This window comes from Octopus bimaculoides, chromosome 30 (genome assembly GCF_046866305.1).
Source record: "Octopus bimaculoides isolate indiv1 chromosome 30, ASM4686630v1, whole genome shotgun sequence".
NCBI classification, from domain to species: domain Eukaryota; kingdom Metazoa; phylum Mollusca; class Cephalopoda; order Octopoda; family Octopodidae; genus Octopus; species Octopus bimaculoides.
This window is the reverse complement of record NC_142957.1, coordinates 5982944-6004874: the sequence shown is the minus strand read 5'-3', so window position 1 is coordinate 6004874 and position 21931 is coordinate 5982944. Positions and strand designations below refer to the sequence as shown.

General features: G+C 38.3%; 2 protein-coding genes across 3 annotated transcripts in view; one reads left to right on the top strand and one right to left on the bottom strand.

Moving 5' to 3' along the window:
* LOC106878274 (putative RNA-binding protein 19) overlaps nt 1–21931 on the bottom strand; it is a 133672-nt gene that overhangs the window by 42127 nt on the left and 69614 nt on the right. Inside the window, exons 3-8 of the mRNA XM_089346321.1 lie at nt 11632–11908; nt 7523–7705; nt 4630–4773; nt 4063–4110; nt 2220–2436; nt 342–415 (exon numbers count right to left, since the gene is read on the bottom strand). Coding sequence (XP_089202447.1) covers nt 342–415; nt 2220–2436; nt 4063–4110; nt 4630–4773; nt 7523–7705; nt 11632–11667 — 702 coding nt within the window. The 5' untranslated portion in view covers nt 11668–11908. The remainder of the gene's footprint in view (nt 1–341; nt 416–2219; nt 2437–4062; nt 4111–4629; nt 4774–7522; nt 7706–11631; nt 11909–21931) is intronic.
* The window catches only part of LOC106869059 (uncharacterized), a 55025-nt gene continuing 53538 nt past the window's right edge, over nt 20445–21931 (top strand). The window contains exon 1 of one of the 2 annotated variants that reach the window (XM_089346323.1): nt 20445–20662. The gene's annotated coding sequence lies outside the window, so the exon portion shown is untranslated. Of the gene's footprint in view, nt 20667–21931 lie in introns of both variants that reach the window. The other variant, XM_089346322.1, reaches the window with a different exon arrangement.

Sequence of the window (21931 nt, the reverse complement as noted above, 5' to 3'; positions counted from 1 at the left end):
TGTTTTTACGTGTCACCCGCACAAAGGCCAGTCAGGGGGTACTGGCAACAGCCACGCTCAAAATGGTGTATTTTATGTGTCACCCGCACAAGAGCCAGTCCAGGGGCACTGGCAACGATCTCGCTCGAAAATCCTACAAATAAGCAGTGAAGAAGCTAACCTCCTATTCACATTCAGAAAGTACCTCAACAACTATAAATCACCAGGTGACCCTTCTCCCATCTCAAGTACTGCTGGGTCTTAAAGGCTCATAGCAGTGTGGGCCCTATGATCATAGATTTATTGAATCGGGGCAAATCAGGGGCTAAAACAACGACATCAAATAATAACAATAACATCACCTTAGGATCTTCTGTCATTTTATTCTCAAGGGGATCTCTTGGTGTTGTCTTTTCTACTGGATGGTCACCACTGGCTGGAATAATCACAAAAAAAAAAAAAAATACAATTCATATGATAAAATTATATTTTAATATAGTTTTCATTGTTTTAAAGCTTTTGTGATTAAATTTCTAATGAGATATTAATTATGTGTACTCTTTTACTCTTTTATTTTGTTTCAGTCATTTGACTGCGGCCATGCTGGAGCACCGCCTTTAGTCGAGCAAATCGACTCTGGGACTTATTCTTCGTAAGCCTAGTACTTATTCTATCGGTCTCTTTTTGCCGAACCGCTAAGTGACGGGGACATAAACACACCAGCATCGGTCATCAAGCAATGCTAGGGGGACAAACACAGACACACACATATACATATATATACATATATACGACGGGCTTCTTTCAGTTTCCGTCTACCAAATCTGCTCACAAGGCTTTGGTCGGCCCGAGGCTATAGTAGAAGACACTTGCCCAAGATGCCACGCAGTGGGACTGAACCCTGACCACACAGCCACTCCTGTGCCTGTGTGTTTATTAATTTTTAAAATAATCCAGATTTGGCAGGATTTAGTAAAATAATTTTTTTTTATTAAGCTAGTGTTTGGATCATCATCATCATCATCATCATTTAACATCTGTTTTCCATGCTGGCATGGGTTGGGCAGTTTGACATGGAGCTGTCCAAACTCCAGTTGTCTGTTGTGGTATGGTTTCTACAGGTGGATGCCCTTCCTAATGCCAACCACCCTACAGAGTATGCTGGGTGCTTTTTACATGCTGGATCATAAAAAACAAATATACTTTTATATCCTTGTATTGGATATATAATATAACAAAGCAGGTGGGATGAAAGTATATACACAATGCTCTATTATTACTATTACACGAGACTCAACACTCTACATCAAAGGCTCACAGCAAACTTCTACCAACACGAACTGTTGATGACCTGACAGTTGTCTGTTTAATAGAAAAGTTTCAGAAACTTGATTCCCAACCACATGGTTCCGGGTTCAGTCCTACTGCATGGCAAGTGTTTTCTATTATAGCCTTGGGTTGACCAAAGCCTTGTGAGTGATTTTGGTAGACGGAAACTGAAAGAAGCTCGTCATATATATATATATATATACATATATTTTTAATGAATGGAGTAAAACGCATGTTAACTGCATACTTTTATTCCGACATATGTTTCAAAGATTACAAATTATACCTTCCATAGGAATCGGCGATGTTAAAAATGTAATCTTCTCTTCAGGGAAATGCATGGGAACCAGCTTAAACGTAAGACATTTTAACCGAATATTAACCAATTTATTTTGTCCGAGTTATTTATTAATTAGGAGAAAATAAATACATATAATAAAATATATATATACATATATACATGTATGTATTTGTGTGTCTGTGTTTGTCCCCACCACTATCACTTGACAGCTGATGTTGGTGCATTTACTTCTCCATAACTTAGCGGTTCAGCAAAAGAGACCAATTGAATAAGTACTCGGCTTACAAAGAATAAGTCCTGGGGTTGATTTGTTCGACTAAAGGCAGTGTTCATGCATGGCTGCAGTCAAATGATTGAAACAAGTAAAAGAATAATATATAGATAGATAGATAGATAGATAGATAGATAGATAGATAGATACACATACACACACACAAAAAGCCTCTTCACTTTCTTTCAACCATGTCCATATACAATTCCTTTGTTAACCTGAGACGATAGTAGAAAAAGGTTGCTCAAAGTGCCATGCCATACTTGTGCCTATATAGAAGAAGAAAACTAAGAAAAGTGATTTGTTTGCAGACATGAAATATGAAAGGAAGAGGCTTACTATTTTTAGCCATGGTTTCGTATTTATCATCTGCAGATTCATTGCCAGAATCATCAAAGACAACCTCAGACGGTTCATTGGTTCCTTTGTTCTTGTTCTGTGAATCAAATGACTTCTTAAGGAATTCTATTGTGTCGTTGCTCCACATATTCTTGGCCCCTTTTCCAGACAACTTGTGCGCTTCCAGGAATTCCAAAAACTCAGAATTCTCATAAAGCTGAATAAAAACAGAAAGAACGAAAAGGTAAATGACTAAATAATTAATGATAGACATAATCTCTTGTCTGGTTTATCATCATCATCATCACCATCATCTCCATAATAATAACTATCATCATCATCACAAACATCAACACCACTATCATTATTTTAGCAAGTTTAACCCTTTAGCATTTAAGCCAGCCATATTTAGATAAAATATTCTACCTGTTTTATGGTCTCAAACAAGCTAGATCCAGCTTTTCATACCTACCCTACAGTGTCAGTCCAAAAATAAACAATCTCATCATTGAAATCTGAAGGCTACAAGATAACGCAGGATAAATTCAAAGGCGTGGCCATTGCCAGTACCGCCTGACTGGCCTTCATACCAGTGGCATGTAAAAGCACCCACTACACTCTCTGGGTGGTTGGCGTTAGGAAAGGCATCCAGCTGTAGAAACTCTGCCAAATCAGATTGGAGCCTGGTGTAGCCATCTGGTTTTCACCAGTCCTCAGTCAAATCGTCCAACCCATGCTAGCATGGAAAGCGGACGTTAAACGATGATGATGATGAACATGAATAAACAAGCTTTACATCTGAATACTGAAGGGTTAAAGTGATTTCTTTTGTGTTGTAAACCATTTACCATTTCTTTGGTGCCCCACCCCACACTCTTCCCTCGATGTTGTAAGTATGTGCCTATTTTGCTTAATGGTTAAGCTGTGTTAAAAACAAAATAAGTATCAGAAGAGATGAATTCTGGTATCAATAAATGTCTGGCCACAAGTTTCAGTCATTGAAAAGGACCAAAAAAACTGAAATGCATTGGGTGCACTATTGCTGCCCACTACTACTACTACTACAACTACCCCATTAGTCAAATAAAGGGCTGGGTTCAAAATTCCACCAGGACACCTGATGAAGGCTGGAGAGTACATCAGCCGAAACATTGTGGTAACAACAAACAAGATGAAGACACCTATCTGTCCAATGCAAATAATGTAAATACTGTAGTATTTGGCCTATCAACACTGTATATACATTTATACATTCAGTATAGTAGATGGATTGCTATTTTAATTTAGTATTGCCTTTATTGAGTATATTAGAAATAAATCATCATTGTTATCATCATTTAGCTTCTGCTTACCGCGCTGGTATGGGTTGGATGATAGCTTGACTGGAACACCAAGTTCCAGTCTGATTTGGCATGGTTTCTACGTCTGGATCCCCTTCTTAACACCAAGCTACTCCAAGAGCGTAACGTATGCTCTTTACATGCCACTGACACAGGTGTCTTATGTGGCACCAGCATCAGCCACGACTATGATTGCACTTGGCTTGATGGGTCTTCTCAAGCACAGCATCATCACCAAAGGTCTCAGTCATCTGCCATCACCTCTGTGAGGCCCAACATTCGAAGATCATGTTTCGCCACCTTGTCCCCATGTCTTCCTGGATCTACCTCTGCCACAGGTTTCCTCCACATGTTAGAGGTCGGCACTTCTGTACACAGCCGTCTCCATCCATGTTGCATCACATGGCCATACCAGCGCAGTCATCTCTCTTGCACACCACATAAATAAAATACAAATGGGAATAACAAAAAAAAAAAAAAAAAAAAAAAAAATTTCTACTCACATCACCAAGGAGTTCTTTCATTTTTTCTTCTTTGTTCTTTTTGTGGGTCTGGGAAGAGAAAAAGAGAAATAAGTGTGAGAGATAGTGTAGAGAAAGAGTGAGAGTGTGCGAGTGAAGAAGAAAGAAAAAAAAAGATAGATAGGTAGGTAGAGAGATAGATAGAGAGACAGATATCTTTTTATTATAGCCACACAGGGCTAAATACAGAAAATGGACAAATTGCAATGTAGAGCTTTTCTTGGGGGGGGGGATAATTTCAATCAAATGGGATCGCGGAAAAAAGGGGGGGGTTCAATCAAAAGGGATCGCGGGTAAAAAAAAAATAAATAAAATGAAATAAAATAAAGGGGGGAGGCGATCAATAGGGATCGAGTATCACAGTCAATGTAAAAAAAAAAAAGGGGGGGGGGGAACAGATTAGGTTTATCCGTGAAGAGAAAAGCCTACGGTCACCTCAGGCTTTTTTTTTTTTGTTTAAAAGGTAGATAGTAAGAGAGAGAGATAGACAGATGGAGAGAGAGAGATAGATAGTTAGATAGATAGATAGATACACACAGATGTAAGTACCTTGTTTTTGCTGTCCATTTCATTCTTTTCGGGATCCGGTTTGGGTTTGCTCTTTTCCTTGTAAATATAATTGGAGCTTTCTGCAGAGTATTTACTCCAGGATCTTGGCCTGTTTGCATCCCCTAAGTCATAAGCAGGCTCCACCTGGTAAAATGAAAGTTGTTACAGATATAATCATTGCCCTTCTTCACTGTCGCAAGCAGATCTTCATCTTTCAATGCTCCACTGAGGGAAAGTAACATGGATCACAGACACATTCCCCAGCCTCGCTGCATCGGCCACAAAACCCAAGTATCGCTGCCCATAATGAAGAAGAGATCAAGATAAACAAATACAGGAGCCTGACTGGCCACTGAGCACTCCACAGACACGTGTACCCTTAATGTAATTCTCGGAGAGATTCAACATGACACAGAATGTGACAAGACTGGCCCCTTTGAAATACAGGTACAATATATATTTATATACGTGTTTCACATACAAGCAATGTATGTATATATTTTGAACATTCATGATATTTCTAAAGTTTATATCCTTGTATTTGCCTGTCTTTTTACCGTACCTTTTAGACACTTTAGAGACTGAAAACTATAAATTTATTTATTGATTCTTGAAGGAATTGAACACACACACACACATATTATCTCTTGCGTTGACATATGGTATTGTTCCTGTGGTTTTCCCCCCTTATGCATCCATTTTTACTATAAAATGAATTCTAGCTCATGCTGAGCACTTCAACTCTAGCCCTTCTTTATGTATTGTTATATTAACAATATATGATTATACAAAAATTACAGTATATATATATATATATATATATATATATATATATATATATATATATATATTTCAAATAAAAGGGTAAAGGAATATTAATTTATTAATAAATTAATAATTAATAATTTTTACCAAGCATTTCGATATGTAAACACCATTATCGGTGAAGAACTTATTTAAAAGTTCTTATAAATTTATAAACATCGTTAAGGGATCAGCAACAGTTGCTTCACCACATACCGAAGTTCAGAAATAGCAGCTAAAGTGCTAAAGCTCCAATAGATAACAGTACTTGTAACTCACAAAGGCAAAACAAGAAGAAAAAAACAACGAAACTAATCAGTCTTGTGAGCTACAAGCACTATCTGTTGGAGCTTTAGCACTTTAGCTGCTATTTCTGAACTTCGGTATGTGGTGAAGCAACTGTTGCTGATCCCTTAACGATGTTTATATATATATATATAAAACAAATAATAAATGAGTATATGCATATATACGTACAGGTATGTGCATGCCTACGTCTACCTGTATATATAGGTGCATATCTGGGTACAGGACATTGCAAACCAAACGTAGACAAGAAAATAATAATAACCAGAGTACAGAAAACACACAAGCCACATAAAGAACATTTTCCTTCATCAGCTATCCCCATTTTAACACCGGTGTTTCGAAGAGTTGGGCAGGACACATCGTTAAAATGGCTCTTCCCATGGACCGCAAATTAAATTTGTATACACAAATTAAACCTGTGCCATGGAGGAATGTAGTGGTGGACAAAAAACAAGACAGGAAAACAAATGGAAAAGGCTATGCGGCCAGACGTGAAAAATTATGTGTATATGAACGCTGTGAGGCACGAACTGAAAGTCGGGACGAAGTAAGTTCGCGTGTTTGCTCGGCATGCTGGTATGGATTGAATTGTTTGACCGAGGTCTGGCAAGCCAGCAGGCTGCACCAGGCTCCAATCTGATCAGGCAATGTTTCTACAGCTGAATGCTCTTCCTATTGCCAACCACATATGTATATGTAACATCTCTTTCTCCCATGCTCTCTCTCTCTCTGTGTATGAGCATCTAGGTATGTTTGTATGCATGTGTAATGTCTCATTCTCTTTCTCTATTCCTCTCTCACTCACTTTTCTGTGTGTGTGAACATCTAGTTTGTATGCATGTGTAATATTGTTCCCTCCCAGTGAACATCCAGTTATGTTTGTACATGTGTAATCTCTCTCTCTCTCTCTATCTATCTATCTAGTTATGTTTGTATGTAGGCATAATGCTTCTCTCTCTCTCTCTGTGAACAACTAGTTATGTTTATATGTCTATGTAATGTCCCTCACTCTCTCTCTGTTTATGTGTTAGCACCTGGTTATGTTTATGTTTAATGTGTCTCTCCCTTTCTCTCTCTCTGTGAACCTCCAGTTATGTTTGTATGTATGTGTAATAACCCTGTCTCTCCCTCTCTCTTGATTTATGCATGTGAACATCTAGTTATACTTGGATTTATGTGTAATGTTTCTTTCTCTCTATTTATCTATCTGTATCATTGGACATGAAACTCAGCTTGCGAAGACTTATCGGGGCAAGCGAAAGCAAAATCGTGATGGCACCTGTGCCCAGCGTCGCCTTTCTGGCACTTATGCCCGCGGCATGTGTAAGGACTTTCGAGCGAGATCGTTGCCAGTGCCCCTGGACTGGCTCTTGTGCGGGTGGCACATAAAATACACTATTTTGAGCGTGGCTGTTGCCAGAACCGCCTGACTGGCCTTTGTGCTGGTGGCACGTAAAAGCACCCACTACACTCTCAGAGTGGTTGGCGTTTAGGAAGGGCATCCAGCTGTAGAAACTCTGCCAAATCAGATTGGAGCCTGGTGTAGCCATCTGGTTTCACCAGTCCTCAGTCAAATCGTCCAACACATGCTAGCATGATGATGATGATGATGATGTATACAGATGTGCTTGCCTACAGTGCCAAAAACATACTGCCACCAAGACAGCTTGAATGTCTGAATGTCCAGCCAGCCAATACTACCCGCTTCCAAACAGACACACTAATTCATCTCAATCAATGCATCCGTATCGCAACTACCTTTTGATATTTTTCCCCTTACCTGTATCTTGGAGGTATCAACAAAAGTTTTACTGAAATATTTGATGGCTGCTGAACAATCTTCATCATTTCGGTATCCAATAAACGCAAACTTGCGGAAAACGCCATCTTTGGTGTATTTGAGGTTGCAGTTGGTTATGTGACCTTTGACCCCGAATATTTCCTGTAAACGTTCCTGGGTCATCTGGAATAAACAGAAGTTAAGAATGATTTTAAAAAAAAGGTAAAGTTGACTGTGTGGTAAGAAGCTTCCTTCCCAACCACATGGTTCCAGGTTCAGTCCCACTGTGTGACACCTTGTGCAAGTGTCTCCTACTATCGTCTTGGGCTGACCAAAGCCATGTGAGTAGATTTGGTAGACAGAAACCAAAAGAATCCTGTTGTGTGTGTATACATACATACATACATATATATATGTGTATATATATATATATATATATATATATATATATATATATATATATATATATATATATATACCGGAGTAAGCACATGAAATGTGCAACAAGGTGGAAAAAAGAGTACTCAAATACCAGAGGTAGAGTAATATGCTTTATTTAAAAGCAGCAGAAATATAACAAAAGACTGTTGCTCAGAGTTTCATGTTCCCGTTCATCGGACAACAAAACTGTCCGATGAATGGGAACGTGAAACTCAGAGTAACAGTCTTTTGTTATATTTCTGCTGCTTTTAAATAAAGTATATATATATATATATAGATACATAAATACAGGGTGCGATGGGTAAATTGCTACCATTTTATATTTTTAACTTTGCGCATGTGCATTATTTGTTTTTGATTTTGTCAACTACACAGCATAGTAGAGTTAACTGGGCACCGTCTGTGAAAAAAACAGCACCATGTTGCAATTCACTCTGCCAGAAATTTGGAAACGACATGTTGTACTGCTTGGCATTCATGATTGAAACTAAAATACAAACATTTCAGAGTGTTTGGGTGTCAACCTGAGGACATGTACCGAGAGTGGTAAAAATCAAACATCCAGTCAACATCATGGTGTTTGGAGTGATCGCTAGTGATGGCAACGTTATGCCTCCATTCATCTTCCCACATGGTCTCACACTTCTCAACATGGAGGCCTACATCAAGTACCTGGAGGAAGTAGTGCTGCCCTAAGTCAAGAGGGTGGCTGATGGAAGGCCCTATGTCTGGCAACAGGACTCTGCCCCCATGCCACACAAGCAGGAGAACCCAGCCATGGCTGTCAGACAATTTTTGCAACCACATCACCCCTAACATCCCAGACTGCAAACCCCTTCATTATTATGTGTGGGGGCGCAGTTGAGTGAGAGACCAAAAAAAAAGTGGCTGTGTGGTAAGTAGCTTGCTTACCAACCACAATGGTCCCGGGTTCAGTCCCACTGCGTGGCACCTTGGGCAAGTGGCTTCTACTATAGCCTCGGGCCGACCAAAGCCTTGTGAGTGGATTTGGTAGACGTAGGAGTGGCTGTGTGGTAAGTAGCTTCCTTACCAACCACATGGTCCCGGGTTCAGTCCCACTGCGTGGCACCTTGGGCAAGTGTTTTCTACTATAGCCTCGGGCCGACCAAAGCTTTGTGACTGAATTTGGTAGATGGAAACTGAAAGAAGCCCATCGTATATATGTATATATATATATGTGTGTTTGTGTGTCTGTGTTTGGTAGACGGAAACTGAAAGAAGCCTGTCGTATATATGTATATATGTATATATATATATATATATATATATATATGTGTGTGTGTGTGTGTGTTTGTGTGTCTGTGTTTGGCCCCACCAACATTGCTTGAGAACCGATGCTGGTGTGTTTACGTCCCCGTCACTTAGTGGTTTGGCAAAAAGAGACCGATAGAATAAGTACTAGGCTTACAAAGAATAAGTCCTGAGGTCGATTTGCTCGACTAAAGGCAGTGCTCCAGCATGGCCGCAGTCAAATGACTGAAACAAGTAAAAGAGTATATAGGCACAGGAGTGGCTGTGTGGTAAGTAGCTTGCTTATCAACCACATGGTTCCGGGTTCAGTCCCACTGCGTGGCATCTTGGGCAAATGTCTTCTACTATAGCCTCGGGCCGACCAAAGCCTCGTGAGTGGATTTGGTAGACGGAAACTGAAAGAAGCCTGTCGTATATATGTGTATATATATATATATGTGTGTGTGTGTTTGTGTGTCTGTGTTTGGCCCCACCAACATTGCTTGACAACCGATGCTGGTGTGTGTTTACGTCCCCGTCACTTACCGGTTCGGCAAAAAGAGACCGATAGAATAAGTACTAGGCTTCCAAAGAATCAAGTCCCTGGGGTCGATTTGCTCGACTAAAGGCAGTGCTCCAGCATGGCCGCAGTCAAATGACTGAAACAAGTAAAAGAGTAAAGAGAGTAACACCAAAGATGAACCGAAGGCAAGGATTATGGCAGCATTCAGAAGAGTCGCAGGAAATTTCCTAGTCATCTGGAAGCCATTGTTTGAAGCCAACAGCGATTCTATTGAATAGATTTCCTCTTTAGTATTTCAAGATATTTTTATGTAATTTTGGTAAATATATCTGTTAAAATGAAATGTCAGTGTTATTTTCATTTTTGCATAATTTAGACCAGGGGTTTTCAAACTTTTTGACTTGTGGACTCCTTTATATTTCAGGCTTTACCTTATAAGGACCCCCTTATAAACGCTTATGAAATTTATACATAAATATTTGCTTAAAATAACATATATTTTTACATTTATTTATTTAACAGTATTTAACAAATAGGTTTATTGTCAATGAAAAGATTTCGATTAAAAAACGTATATAAAATCAAATTGCCCATAAAAAGTATTTGCTGTCCACGGGCCCCCTGTGGTTTGCGGACCACAGTTTGAAAACCCTTGATTTAGACAACAGTTTATTCACCACACTCTGTATCTATCTATCTACGTGTGTGTGTGTGTGAGTGCATGTCTTTGTCCACCACCGCTTAACAACTGGTGTTAGTGTGTTTATGTCCCTGGTAATCTAGTGGTTTGGCAAAAGAGATCGATAAAGTAATAGGTTCAAAAAAATAAGTCCTGGGTTTGATTTATTCAATTTGCCAAACCACTAAGTAATGGGGATGTAAACACACCAACACCAGTTGTCAAGGGGTGGAAGAGGGACAAACACAGACACATCTATTTCTATATAGATAATGGAGTCCTAGATACACTGTCTGAATAAAAGGTAGGATGTTCACAGCTGGAATGCTTTTGATCATAGGTCTACAGGATCAGGAACGACCTGGGGCTAAACAACAATATATCAAGATAAGACACATTAGATAATGTAGTCCTAGGTAAACTATGTCTGAATAATAGACAGGAAGGTTACAGCTGGAATATTGCTGATTATAAGTCTGCTGGACCAGGATAACCTAGGGCTAAACAACAATATGGCGAAACACATTAGATAATGTAGTCCTAGATACACTATAAAAGACGGGATGGCCACAGCTGGAACGTCACTGGTTGTATGTCTACTGGATCAGGACTGACCTGGGGCTAAACAACAAGCTAGAGCACATTATATAATGTAGTCCTAGATACACTTTGTCTGAATAAAAGATGGGATGATCACAGCTGGAATAACTTTGATTTTACATGTACTGGTTTAGGATTGACCTAATGTTGAACAACAATAATAATAAGCACAGGCACATTAGATAATGTAGTCCTAGATACACTAAGTCTGAATAAAAAAACATGACTATCAAAGTTGGAACACCTTTGATCATCAGAATAGACATGGGAGTAAACAATAACGGCATAGTAGAGCAAGTAAAAGATAGAACATGAAATAAATTTGGGCACTATCTGTTCGATTCTGTCGAGCTAATGAAAGACAATGTTATACATATATACATACACACATGACGTCATAGACTTTTAGCGAAAGTAGATGGGACACTAAATTGTAGGTGTGCTGCCTTAGGGAAAAAAAAAAATCAACACAGACTCTAACGGATTTTGAGCCCCAAACCGTAAACAGAAGTAATATCGAATTATTTTACTCAATAACTACGAGAAATATTATAGGAAACAACCCATTATACATCGTTGTAGTCTGATATTTGAGTAAATTTAGAAATAACTTACATTTTTCGGTAGGTTTTTAACAATTAAACGAGACATGGTGAAAACGCACGTGTTAACTAAAAGCCAGGGTCCATGTCAAAAGCGGAAGTTTACATCTGATATCGGATGTTGTAGGTAAAATTAGGAATTGTAATACGTTGATTGTAAAAACTGGATCTTGTTTAAATTTCTTTCCGCAGGAATTCAGATTGAAGCACCCACTCAGAATTTATTTTTTTGGAATTTTTGGAAAGTTTTTTTGCGAATTTGTGTTCTTCACACGAGAATTCATACAATTCTGAAAAAAAAAATTTAATTTAAATTAAATACCACACCGTATAACCCCTCATAACTTTTTCATTTTAGGGAATTTTCAGAAACTTTTTGTGAATTAAAAATTAAATTTAAGCAAAAAAAAAAAAATTAAGCAAAAAAAAATTAAGCCTTTATGGCAAATATTTATGAAATAAAGTAGCTTGCTTGCCAACCATATGGTTCCGGGTTCATTCCCACTGCGTGATATCTTGGGCAAGTGTCTTCTACTATAACCTCGGGCCGACCAAAGCCTTGTGAGTGGATTTGGTAGACGGAAACTGAAAGAAGCCCGTCGTATATGTGTGAAGCAAATATTTGCTGATCCCTTAATTATGTTTATAAATATATATGAGCTTTTAAAGTTCTCCACCAATAATGGTGCTTACATACCGATGGGCTTGATAAAAATTATTAATTGTTGATTTATTAATGAATTAATAAATTGATAATCCTTTACCCTTTTAATTTGTATATATATATATATATATGTGTGTGTGTGTGTTATTTCTTTATTGCCCACAAGGGGCTAAACATAGAAGGGGCAAACAAGGGGTTAAGTCGATTACATCGACCCCAATGAGTAACTGGTACTTAATTTATCGACCCTGAAAGGATGAAAGGCAAAGTCGACCTCGGCGGAATTTGAACTCAGAACGTAGCGGCAGACGAAATACCGCTAAGCATTTCGCCCGGCTTTCTAACGTTTCTGCCAGCTCGCCGCCTTCATATGTGTGTGTGTGTGTGTGTGTGTGTGTGTGTATATGTTTGTGTGTCTGTGTTTGTCCTCCCCAACATCGCTTGACAACCGATGCTGGTGTGTTTAGGTCCCCGTAACTTAGCGGTTCGGCAAAAAGAGACCGATAGAATAAGTACTAGGCATCGAAAGGCGGTGCTCCAGCATGGCTGTAGTCAAATGACTGAAACAAGTAAAAGAGAGTAAAAGAGGATATATATAATATATATAAAACTATATACAATTATAAATACAATAATAGGATGAATTCTTTTACAAGAATTTATCAAGTAGCTAGCGTGAAAAAACCTCATAAGGGAAAAATCCATCATTTATTCCCCCAAAATATATTTATTTATATAAGGGCATTACTATACATGAATGCCTCACGCTATGAGGGACTCTAAAGTCAGACTACCATAAAAATGTGTTTTTTATGGTAGTCTGACCTTAGAGTCCCTCATAGCGTGAGGCATTCTTGTATAGTAATGCACTTATATAAATATATATATATATATATATATATATATATATATATATATATAAAACAAATAATAAATGAGTATATGCATATCTACGTACAGGTAAGTGCATACCTATGTCTACCTGTATATAGGTGCATATCTGGGTACAGGACATTGCAAACAAAACGTAGACAAGAAAATAATAATAACCAGAGTACAGAAAACACACAAGCCACATAGAGAACATTTTCCTTCATCAGCTACCCCCATTTTAACACCGGCGTTTCGAAGAGTTGGGCAGGACGCATCGTTAAAATGGCTCTTCCCATGGACCGCAAATTAAATTTGTATACACAAATTAAACCTGTGCCATGGAGGAAATGTAGTGGCGGACAAAAAACAAGACAGGAAAACAAACGGAAAAGGCTATGCGGCCAGACGTGAAAAATTATGTGTATATGAAGACCTTAGAGTCCCTCATAGCGTGAGGCATTCTTGTATAGTAATGCCCTTATATAAATAAATACAATTATAAATATGTGGAACTATATAAGTGTTCTGCTACTGTGTTGTGTCGTTGGTCACTGCTTCCTAATGACCTGCCATCTAGCTCTCTCTTGATTGCTTGCCTGTTGCTAGCTGTCTGTCCATCTGTTGTGTTTCTGGTTGTATTTGTGATGGTCATCCTAGCTAGAAGAACAGACACACCTATCTAGGTCGCCTGCTGTCCAGTCCAGTTGAACCCTCAGTGACACAGCTCAAGTTGGAGGTCAAATGGAAATCTATTCATCACTTTTTGACAGGACAAAGAAATTTCTTTTGTGCTTGTTGGGCCAGTGGTGTGGATCAGTTTCGAATCTCAGCTTGGAAAATTAAATGTTAGTCTTTACACGCCCTTTAAAAAAATTCTTTCATGGACCATTAAAATAATACTGTTGACCCTATTTACTATTTGGCTTATGGGGACTCCCCAAAAATTTTATATGGACCCCATTTAAGAACTACTGATCAATACCATAAACTCTAAAAAAAATTTTTTTAAATAAAAAAAAACAGGAGTGGCTGTGTGGTAAGTAGCTTGCTTACCAACCACATGGTTCCGGGTTCAGTCCCACTGCGTGGCACCTTGGGCAAGTGTCTTCCACTATAGCCTCGGGCCGACCAAAGCCTTGTGAGTGGATTTGGTAGACGGAAACTGAAAGAAGCCTGTCGTATATATATATATATATGTGTGTGTGTCCCCAACATCACTTGACAACCGATGGTGGTGTGTTTACGTACCCGTAACTTAGCAGTTCGGCATTAAGAGATCGATAGAATAAGTACTAGGCTTACAAAGAATAAGTCCTGGGGTCGATTTGCTCGACTAAAGGCGGTGCTCCAGCATGGCTGCAGTCAAATGACTGAAACAAGTAAAAGAGAGTAAAAAGAGTAAGGGCAAAATGTTGCTCCTTCCCGTTTCATTCCTATCCCTTGACCATGTAGTCGTTGGGGCATTTATTGATGATGTCACAAACTTACCTCTGTCTTCTGCTGCCCTCTGTGAGCCTGCAAAACTGAGGCCTGCCCTCTCTTTGATGTTAAACTGGGTGATGACTGATCCTGTTTGGGTCCTGGTCTGGCTGTCATCATCATGAGTGTATAACAGGCAAGAGAAGTTGGTGGCACTTATTTCTCTCCAAGCTGTTAGCCACGACCACATGCCTCAACCTGAGATTTGCTTCTGTCTGAACATTAGGTCATTGACCTGAGCAGGTTTCTCTCCCCTAGCTGGTGACTCCTTGAGAAGCCTTACCCATCTTTTGCCTACTGATGCAGTGCTGTTAACACCATCCTCTCACTTGGTTTAATTCACCAGCTGAAGCGAGCAGGGCTTGATTAAAATCCATAGAGGTCCTGAGCACTTAAAAGATTTCGGTGCCTCCATATATATCTATTTCAAAATCATCATCATTATGTAAAGTCTGTTGTCCATGCTGGCATGGGTTGGACGGTTTGACCAAGGCTGGCATGCTGGAAGGCTGCACCAGACTCCAGTCTGATTTGGCATGGTTTCCATGGCTGGACGCCCTTCCTAATGACAAAACTAAACAATAATAATGTTTGTAAAGAATAAAAAAGTTTAGGAAGGTATAACAATGCACTATAGAACAAAAAATGGACTGTATACCTGTTGTAACTTGGTAAACTATAGTCCAATGATATTTCGGAATTACAATTCCTTCTTTAGATTTTATTTGCTGGAGTCTCTGCTACTATTATTATTAATTCAAGTCACTGCCTGGGATTGAACCTAGAATATTAGGGTTAATAGCCCATGCTCTTAAGCACTGTAATGGACACCTTATAGCCTTAGATTGAGTTAGTTAAGATTTCATCATAGCTAAAAATAGATTGACAGCGCCCTTAGTGAAAACTGCTGTTAAGGTGTCTGTTACAGCACTATGCTATATGCCCATGGGCAATTATAGACTGAAGTTTAGGGCTTATAAACCTACCATTTTTGTATTTTCCCTGAATATTAGTTCCCATATTCTACTCATATCTGCACTAGGTCTGCTTAGGAGGTTATTCCGGGTTCAATCCCAGACAAGTAACTTGAATAAATAATAATAACATCATCAAAAAATACCTTAGGAATGAGAACAGAGTACCCATCATCATCATCATCGTTTAACATCCGCTTTCCATGCTAGCATGGGTTGGACGATTTGACTGAGGACTGGTGAAACCAGATGGCTGCACCAGGCTCCAATCTGATTTGGCAGAGTTTCTACAGCTGGATGCCCTTCCTAACGCCAACCACTCAGAGAGTGTAGTGGGTGCTTTTACGTGTCACCCGCACGAAGGTCAGTCAGGCGGTACTGGCAACGGCCACGCTCAAAATGGTGTATTTTATGTACCACCCGCACAAAAGCCAGTCCAGGGGCACTGGCAACGATCTCGCTCGAAAATCCTACGAAGTCCAGTCAGGCGGTCAGTCAAATAAAAGGTTGGGTTCAAAATTCCACCAGGACATCTGATGAAGGCTGGAGAGTACATCAGCCGAAATGTTGTGGTAATAACGAACAAGGCATTGGACACCTATCTGTCCAATGTAAATAATGTTGATAAAATAAGTACCAGTTGATCACTGGGGTTGCAGTAATCGACTTTGTCCCCCACTCAAAACTTCTGCATTCAATACAGCATCTGATCCAAATATTCTACCCGTTTTATGTTAAAACTGACCAGATCCAGCCTCTCACACCTACCCTACAATATCATTCTAAAGATAAACAATTACCTCAATGAAATCCCAAAGCTATGAGATAATGCATGATTAATTCAAAAGAAGGCCAGATCCAGCCTCTCGAACCTACCCTACAATATCATTCTAAAAATAACCAAATCACACCTACCCTACAATATCATTCTAAAGATAAACAATTACCTCAATGAAATCCCAAAGCTATGAGATAATGAATGATTAATTCAAAAGAAGGCCAGATCCAGCCTCTCGAACCTACCCTACAATATCATTCTAAAAATAACCAAATCACACCTACCCTACAATATCATTCTAAAGATAAACAATTACCTCAATGAAATCCCAAAGCTATGAGATAATGAATGATTAATTCAAAAGAAGGCCAGATCCAGCCTCTCGAACCTACCCTACAATATCATTCTAAAAATAACCAAATCACACCTACCCTACAATATCATTCTAAAGATAAACAATTACCTCAATGAAATCCCAAAGCTATGAGATAATGCATGATTGATGGCGGTGGTGGTGGTGGTGGTGGTGGTAGGGATTGTGGTAGTGGTGGTGGCGATGGGGATGGGGATGATGGTAGATGGTTGTGATGGTGGTGCTTGTGTTGATGGTTGGGTGTGGTGATGATAGTTGTTGTCCAGCAAGAAATGTCAGTGCAATCACATGACTTACTTAACTTCCCACCGCCAGCACCACCACCACCACCCATGTCTCACTTTGTTCACTACTCTTCCCCTCCCTCTCAACACTTGCTTCATTTTGTCCACCTCCCCCTACCTCCTTACACGTCCACCACCCTCGTCTCTGCTTCTATTGCTTTCTTCACCTGTTTCACCATCTTTCACTACTTCTTCTCCTCCTAGACCCCCTCACACACCACCCTTGTCTCTCCTCTCTTTCACTACTCCACTTCCCCCTCCTCCATCGTTCGCTACTTCGCCTTCTCTTTACTGACACCTCTCCTCTCCTTTACACCTCCTCCTCCTTCTTCCATTTACTTTACCCCTTCCTCTCCGCCTTCTTTACAATTTCTACATTTGCTTCTTCTCCTCCTCCTCGTTCTTCTATTAGGTTGGTGCATAATTATTGCGGCTTTTTTACAATACATTTATTTTATTCAACAAAAGCAACTCTTTTACACTTTTACTTGTTTCAGTCATTTGACTGCGGCCATGCTGGAGCACCGCCTTTTTCTTAGTCGAATAAATCGACCCCAGGACTTATTCTTTGTAAGCCTAGTACTTATTCTATCGGTCTCTTTTTTTGCCGAACCGGGAACGTAAACACACCAGCATCGGTTGTCAAGCGATGGTGGGGGGGGGGGGGGACAAACACACATACATATACATATATATATATATATATATATATATACATATTATGAATTGTAAATGCAAAAAATAAAAACAAAAAACACAAAGGATTCTGCGGTACACGTGTTTCAAGCTTTATATCAGTGTATAAATGACAATACAAAGCTATCTTCAGCCGCAAAAGTATTTCTCTCCCAAGAAATTATATCACAGGCTTCTTTCAGTTTCCGTCTACCAAATCCACTAACGAGGCTTTGGATCGGCCCGAGGCTATAGTAGAAGACACTTGCCCAAGGTGCCACGCAGTGGGACTGAACCCGGAACCATGTGGTTGGTAAGCAAGCTACTTACCACACAGCCACTCCTGCATTTAACGAAAACAACTTTAAATGACTATTCCGGAACATATCCACCATCTACTTCAGTTTCTGCCTGGCGTTTTGTTCAAATTTTTGTTGAATAAAATTTATTGAAAAAAAAAAAAGCCGCAATAATTATGCACCACTCCTCCTCCTCTTCCTCTACTTGTTTACTTAGTCTGTCCTTCTCCCTTTCGTCTGTTTCCTCATTTCACTCTTCCTCCCCTCCTTCATTGCTTTTTAACCTCCTTCTATTCCTCCACTATAATGATCTACTCCTACCATCACCTAACACTCCCTTGTTCTTCTTCCCATCTCCACTAAAGTTTTGTCAATAATAAACTTTTGGTCATGTGACTTCCTCCCTTTCTCCATCTCTCTCATTCTTCTTTTACCCTTTCACTTTCTCTTAGTTTATTACTGTTTCTCTCTTTCTTACTTACCGTCTTTCTCTTTATATCTGTTACTTTCTTTCCTTCACTCTCTCTTATTCCGATGTGAAATTAACGTGCGAGTGGCTGAGCACTCCACAGACACGTGTACCCTTAACGTAGTTCTCGGGGGGATATTCACCGTGACACAGTGTGTGACAAGGCTGGCCCTTTGAAATACAGGTACAAGAGAAACAGGGAGTGAGAGAAAGTTGTGGTGAAAGAGTACAGCAGGGTTCACCACCATCCCCTGCCGGAGCCTCAATAAACACTCACAACACCCGGTCTGGGAATCGAAGCCGCGATCCTATGACCGCGAGTCCGCTGCCCTAACCAATGGGCCATTGCGCCTCCACTAATATGCTATACAGAGATGTAATAAAGCTAAAACATGTCAAAAGTTGTCTCCCCTACTTAGGGAAGTTCATACTCTCTTTACCCTTATATTTTCAAGTTTGTCTCTTCTTGCTTTTTATTAACGACAATTTATAATTAGGTTAATCATTCTCTTTCCCACCGTTTTAGATAATTACATTTTTTAGGCTCATATAGCATTAAATAATGTCAGTACCAACTTGACTATTTGTTTTTCATGCAGAAAGGTCGACGAGTGTAGTTTCCCCCACCTCATCAATAACACCATCACCAACAACAACAATAATAGCCGTCACATAATTTGGTCAATTTGTTTAACCACATTACTAATCTATAACAAATCGGTTAATTAGTAAGAATGTTGGTTAAATAAACTCAGACATCATGCATAGAGAGATAAATAAATATTTAGACAGACATGCAAACAGCCAGTGAGACGGAACCCAGGATGATATGATTAAGAAATAAACTTCTGAACAACACATAGATCTATGTCTGCATCTATACTTCTCGGTCTGTCTGTATGCCCAATCTATCTATCTATCTATCTATCTAAAATTTATTTATAAGGGTAGAAATTGATATTAATCAATTAAAACCAGTGGTCTAGCATATTAAAAAAATCCGAAGATTGAAATTATATTACATACAAAAATAAGAGGAATGACCCCGATATATATATTAGATAGATAGATATTACATACAAAAATAAGAGGAATGACCAGCAAATGTGGACTCCTATATGCTAGAAATAGATGCCGAATCATCTAACCACGAAAAATATGAAAAAGGGTTAGATGATTCGGCATCTATTTCTAGCAATATAGGAGTCCACTTTTGCTGGTCATTCCTCTTATTTTTGTATGTAATATCTATCTATCTAATATATATATCGGGGTGGATGTGTGGTGAGAACTTAGCGTCACAATTACATGGTTCTGGGTTCAGTCCCACTGCATGGCACAATGGACAAGCGTCTTCTACTATTTCAGTTTTTGTCTACCAAATCCACTCACAAGGCTTTGGTCGGCCCGAGGCTATAGTAGAAGACACTTGCCCAAGGCGCCACGCAGTAGGACTGAACCAGGAACCATGTGGTTGGTAAGCAAGCTACTTACCACACAGCCACTCATATTATATATATATATATATATATATATTATATATATATATATATATATATATTATATATATATATATATATATATATATATTATATATATATATATATATATATATATATATTATATATATATATATATATATATATATATATTTATGTATCTATATGTACATGTAGTTGAACGTATATACATACATGTACATATATATATGCATATACTAATATATTGTTTATATATATATATATATATATATATATATATATTATGCACACACACGCATGTACGCTCACGTATACGGAGGGATAGATGGAGTGAGAGAGGGAGAGGGAGGGAAGGCGACAGAGGAGGAGTGGGAACACGAGAGTGAGTATAAGAGTGGTGTTTGTTAGTTGTGTGATGTAATGTCTCACTGCGATACAACCCCCCCCACCACCACCACCACCACCACCGCCGCAACCACTGCCACTACCACCTTGCATTTAATAACACAGAAAACATAGTACCACTTCTCGCCTTTCTAATTAAACTTCATTATTCATTAACTGTCGGACCGAATTTAAATAAAACATACTTATATATATATATATATATATATATATATATATATATATATCCAGCTTCTGCCAGTATACTTCCACGCTTGTTTCCTGTCCGTCTTAAAACTTTGTTGGACATAGTAAGTAAGTAGATTTATTTTTGGGGGGCATCGAAAGATTTTATTTACTTTTTCTCATTTGCGTTTTAATTTGATGCTTAAATTTAATTAATGATTGGCCATCCCGTATGTGTTTTGTTGTCTACATTTTTCATTGTTATTTGTTTTGGTTTTTTTGGGGGTTTTTTTTTTTTTTTTGTAAATTTGTAAGTGTGTGTAGTGAATTAATTGAAACGATATATCGTTAAGCGAAAAACTTTTAGCAACTTTTGTGAAGTTAAAACTTTCGTTAAGTTCTATACGTGGACATGCGCATATATCAAAGTTTAAAATTTTTACATTTAAGAGAGAGATTTGACGCTAATTTAGAATTTTTTGCGGTGAAATCTCCTGCTATATTTACATAGTTTATTATGAAAAATTATATATATATATATATATATATAGATAGATAGATCAAATCAGATACGGAGATCAAATATATTAGATTAGATGAGATAGACAACATATACACACACATGTTTATGCTAGTACCTAAAACCTATCTATCTAGATTTTATATATATATATATATATATAATCTAGATAGATAGGTTTTAGGTACTAGCATAAACATGTGTGTGTATATGTTGTCTATATATATATATATATAATCTAGATAGATAGGTTTTACGTACTAGCATAAACATGTGTGTGTATATGTTGTCTATATATATATATATATATATATATAATCTAGATAGATAGGTTTTAGGTACTAGCATAAACATGTGTGTGTATATGTTGTCTATATATATATATATATATATATATAAAATCTAGATAGATAGGTTTTACGTACTAGCATAAACATGTGTGTGTATATGTTGTCTATCTCATCTAATCTAATATATTTGATCTACGTATCTGATCTGATCTATCTATTTGTATGTATGTATCATAAATATATAGGGATTGACAGTAACCTGCTTCTCCAACATATTGTTGGAGTATGTTGGAGAAGCAGGTTACTGTCAATCCCTATATATTTATGATTATAAATGGTTTTTTACCGAAAAGGTTTTTTCATACTGAGCTACCCGGCAAAATTGTTAATTATTAATTTTATTACTAATTGACGATTCACTGCCCTGCATATCCATATCTTATGTATCTATCTATCTATCTATCTATCTTATGTATGTATGTATCTATCTTATGTATGTATGTATCTATCTATCTATCTATCTATGTATGTATCTATCTATCTATCTATCTTATGTATGTATCTATCTATCTATCTATCTTATG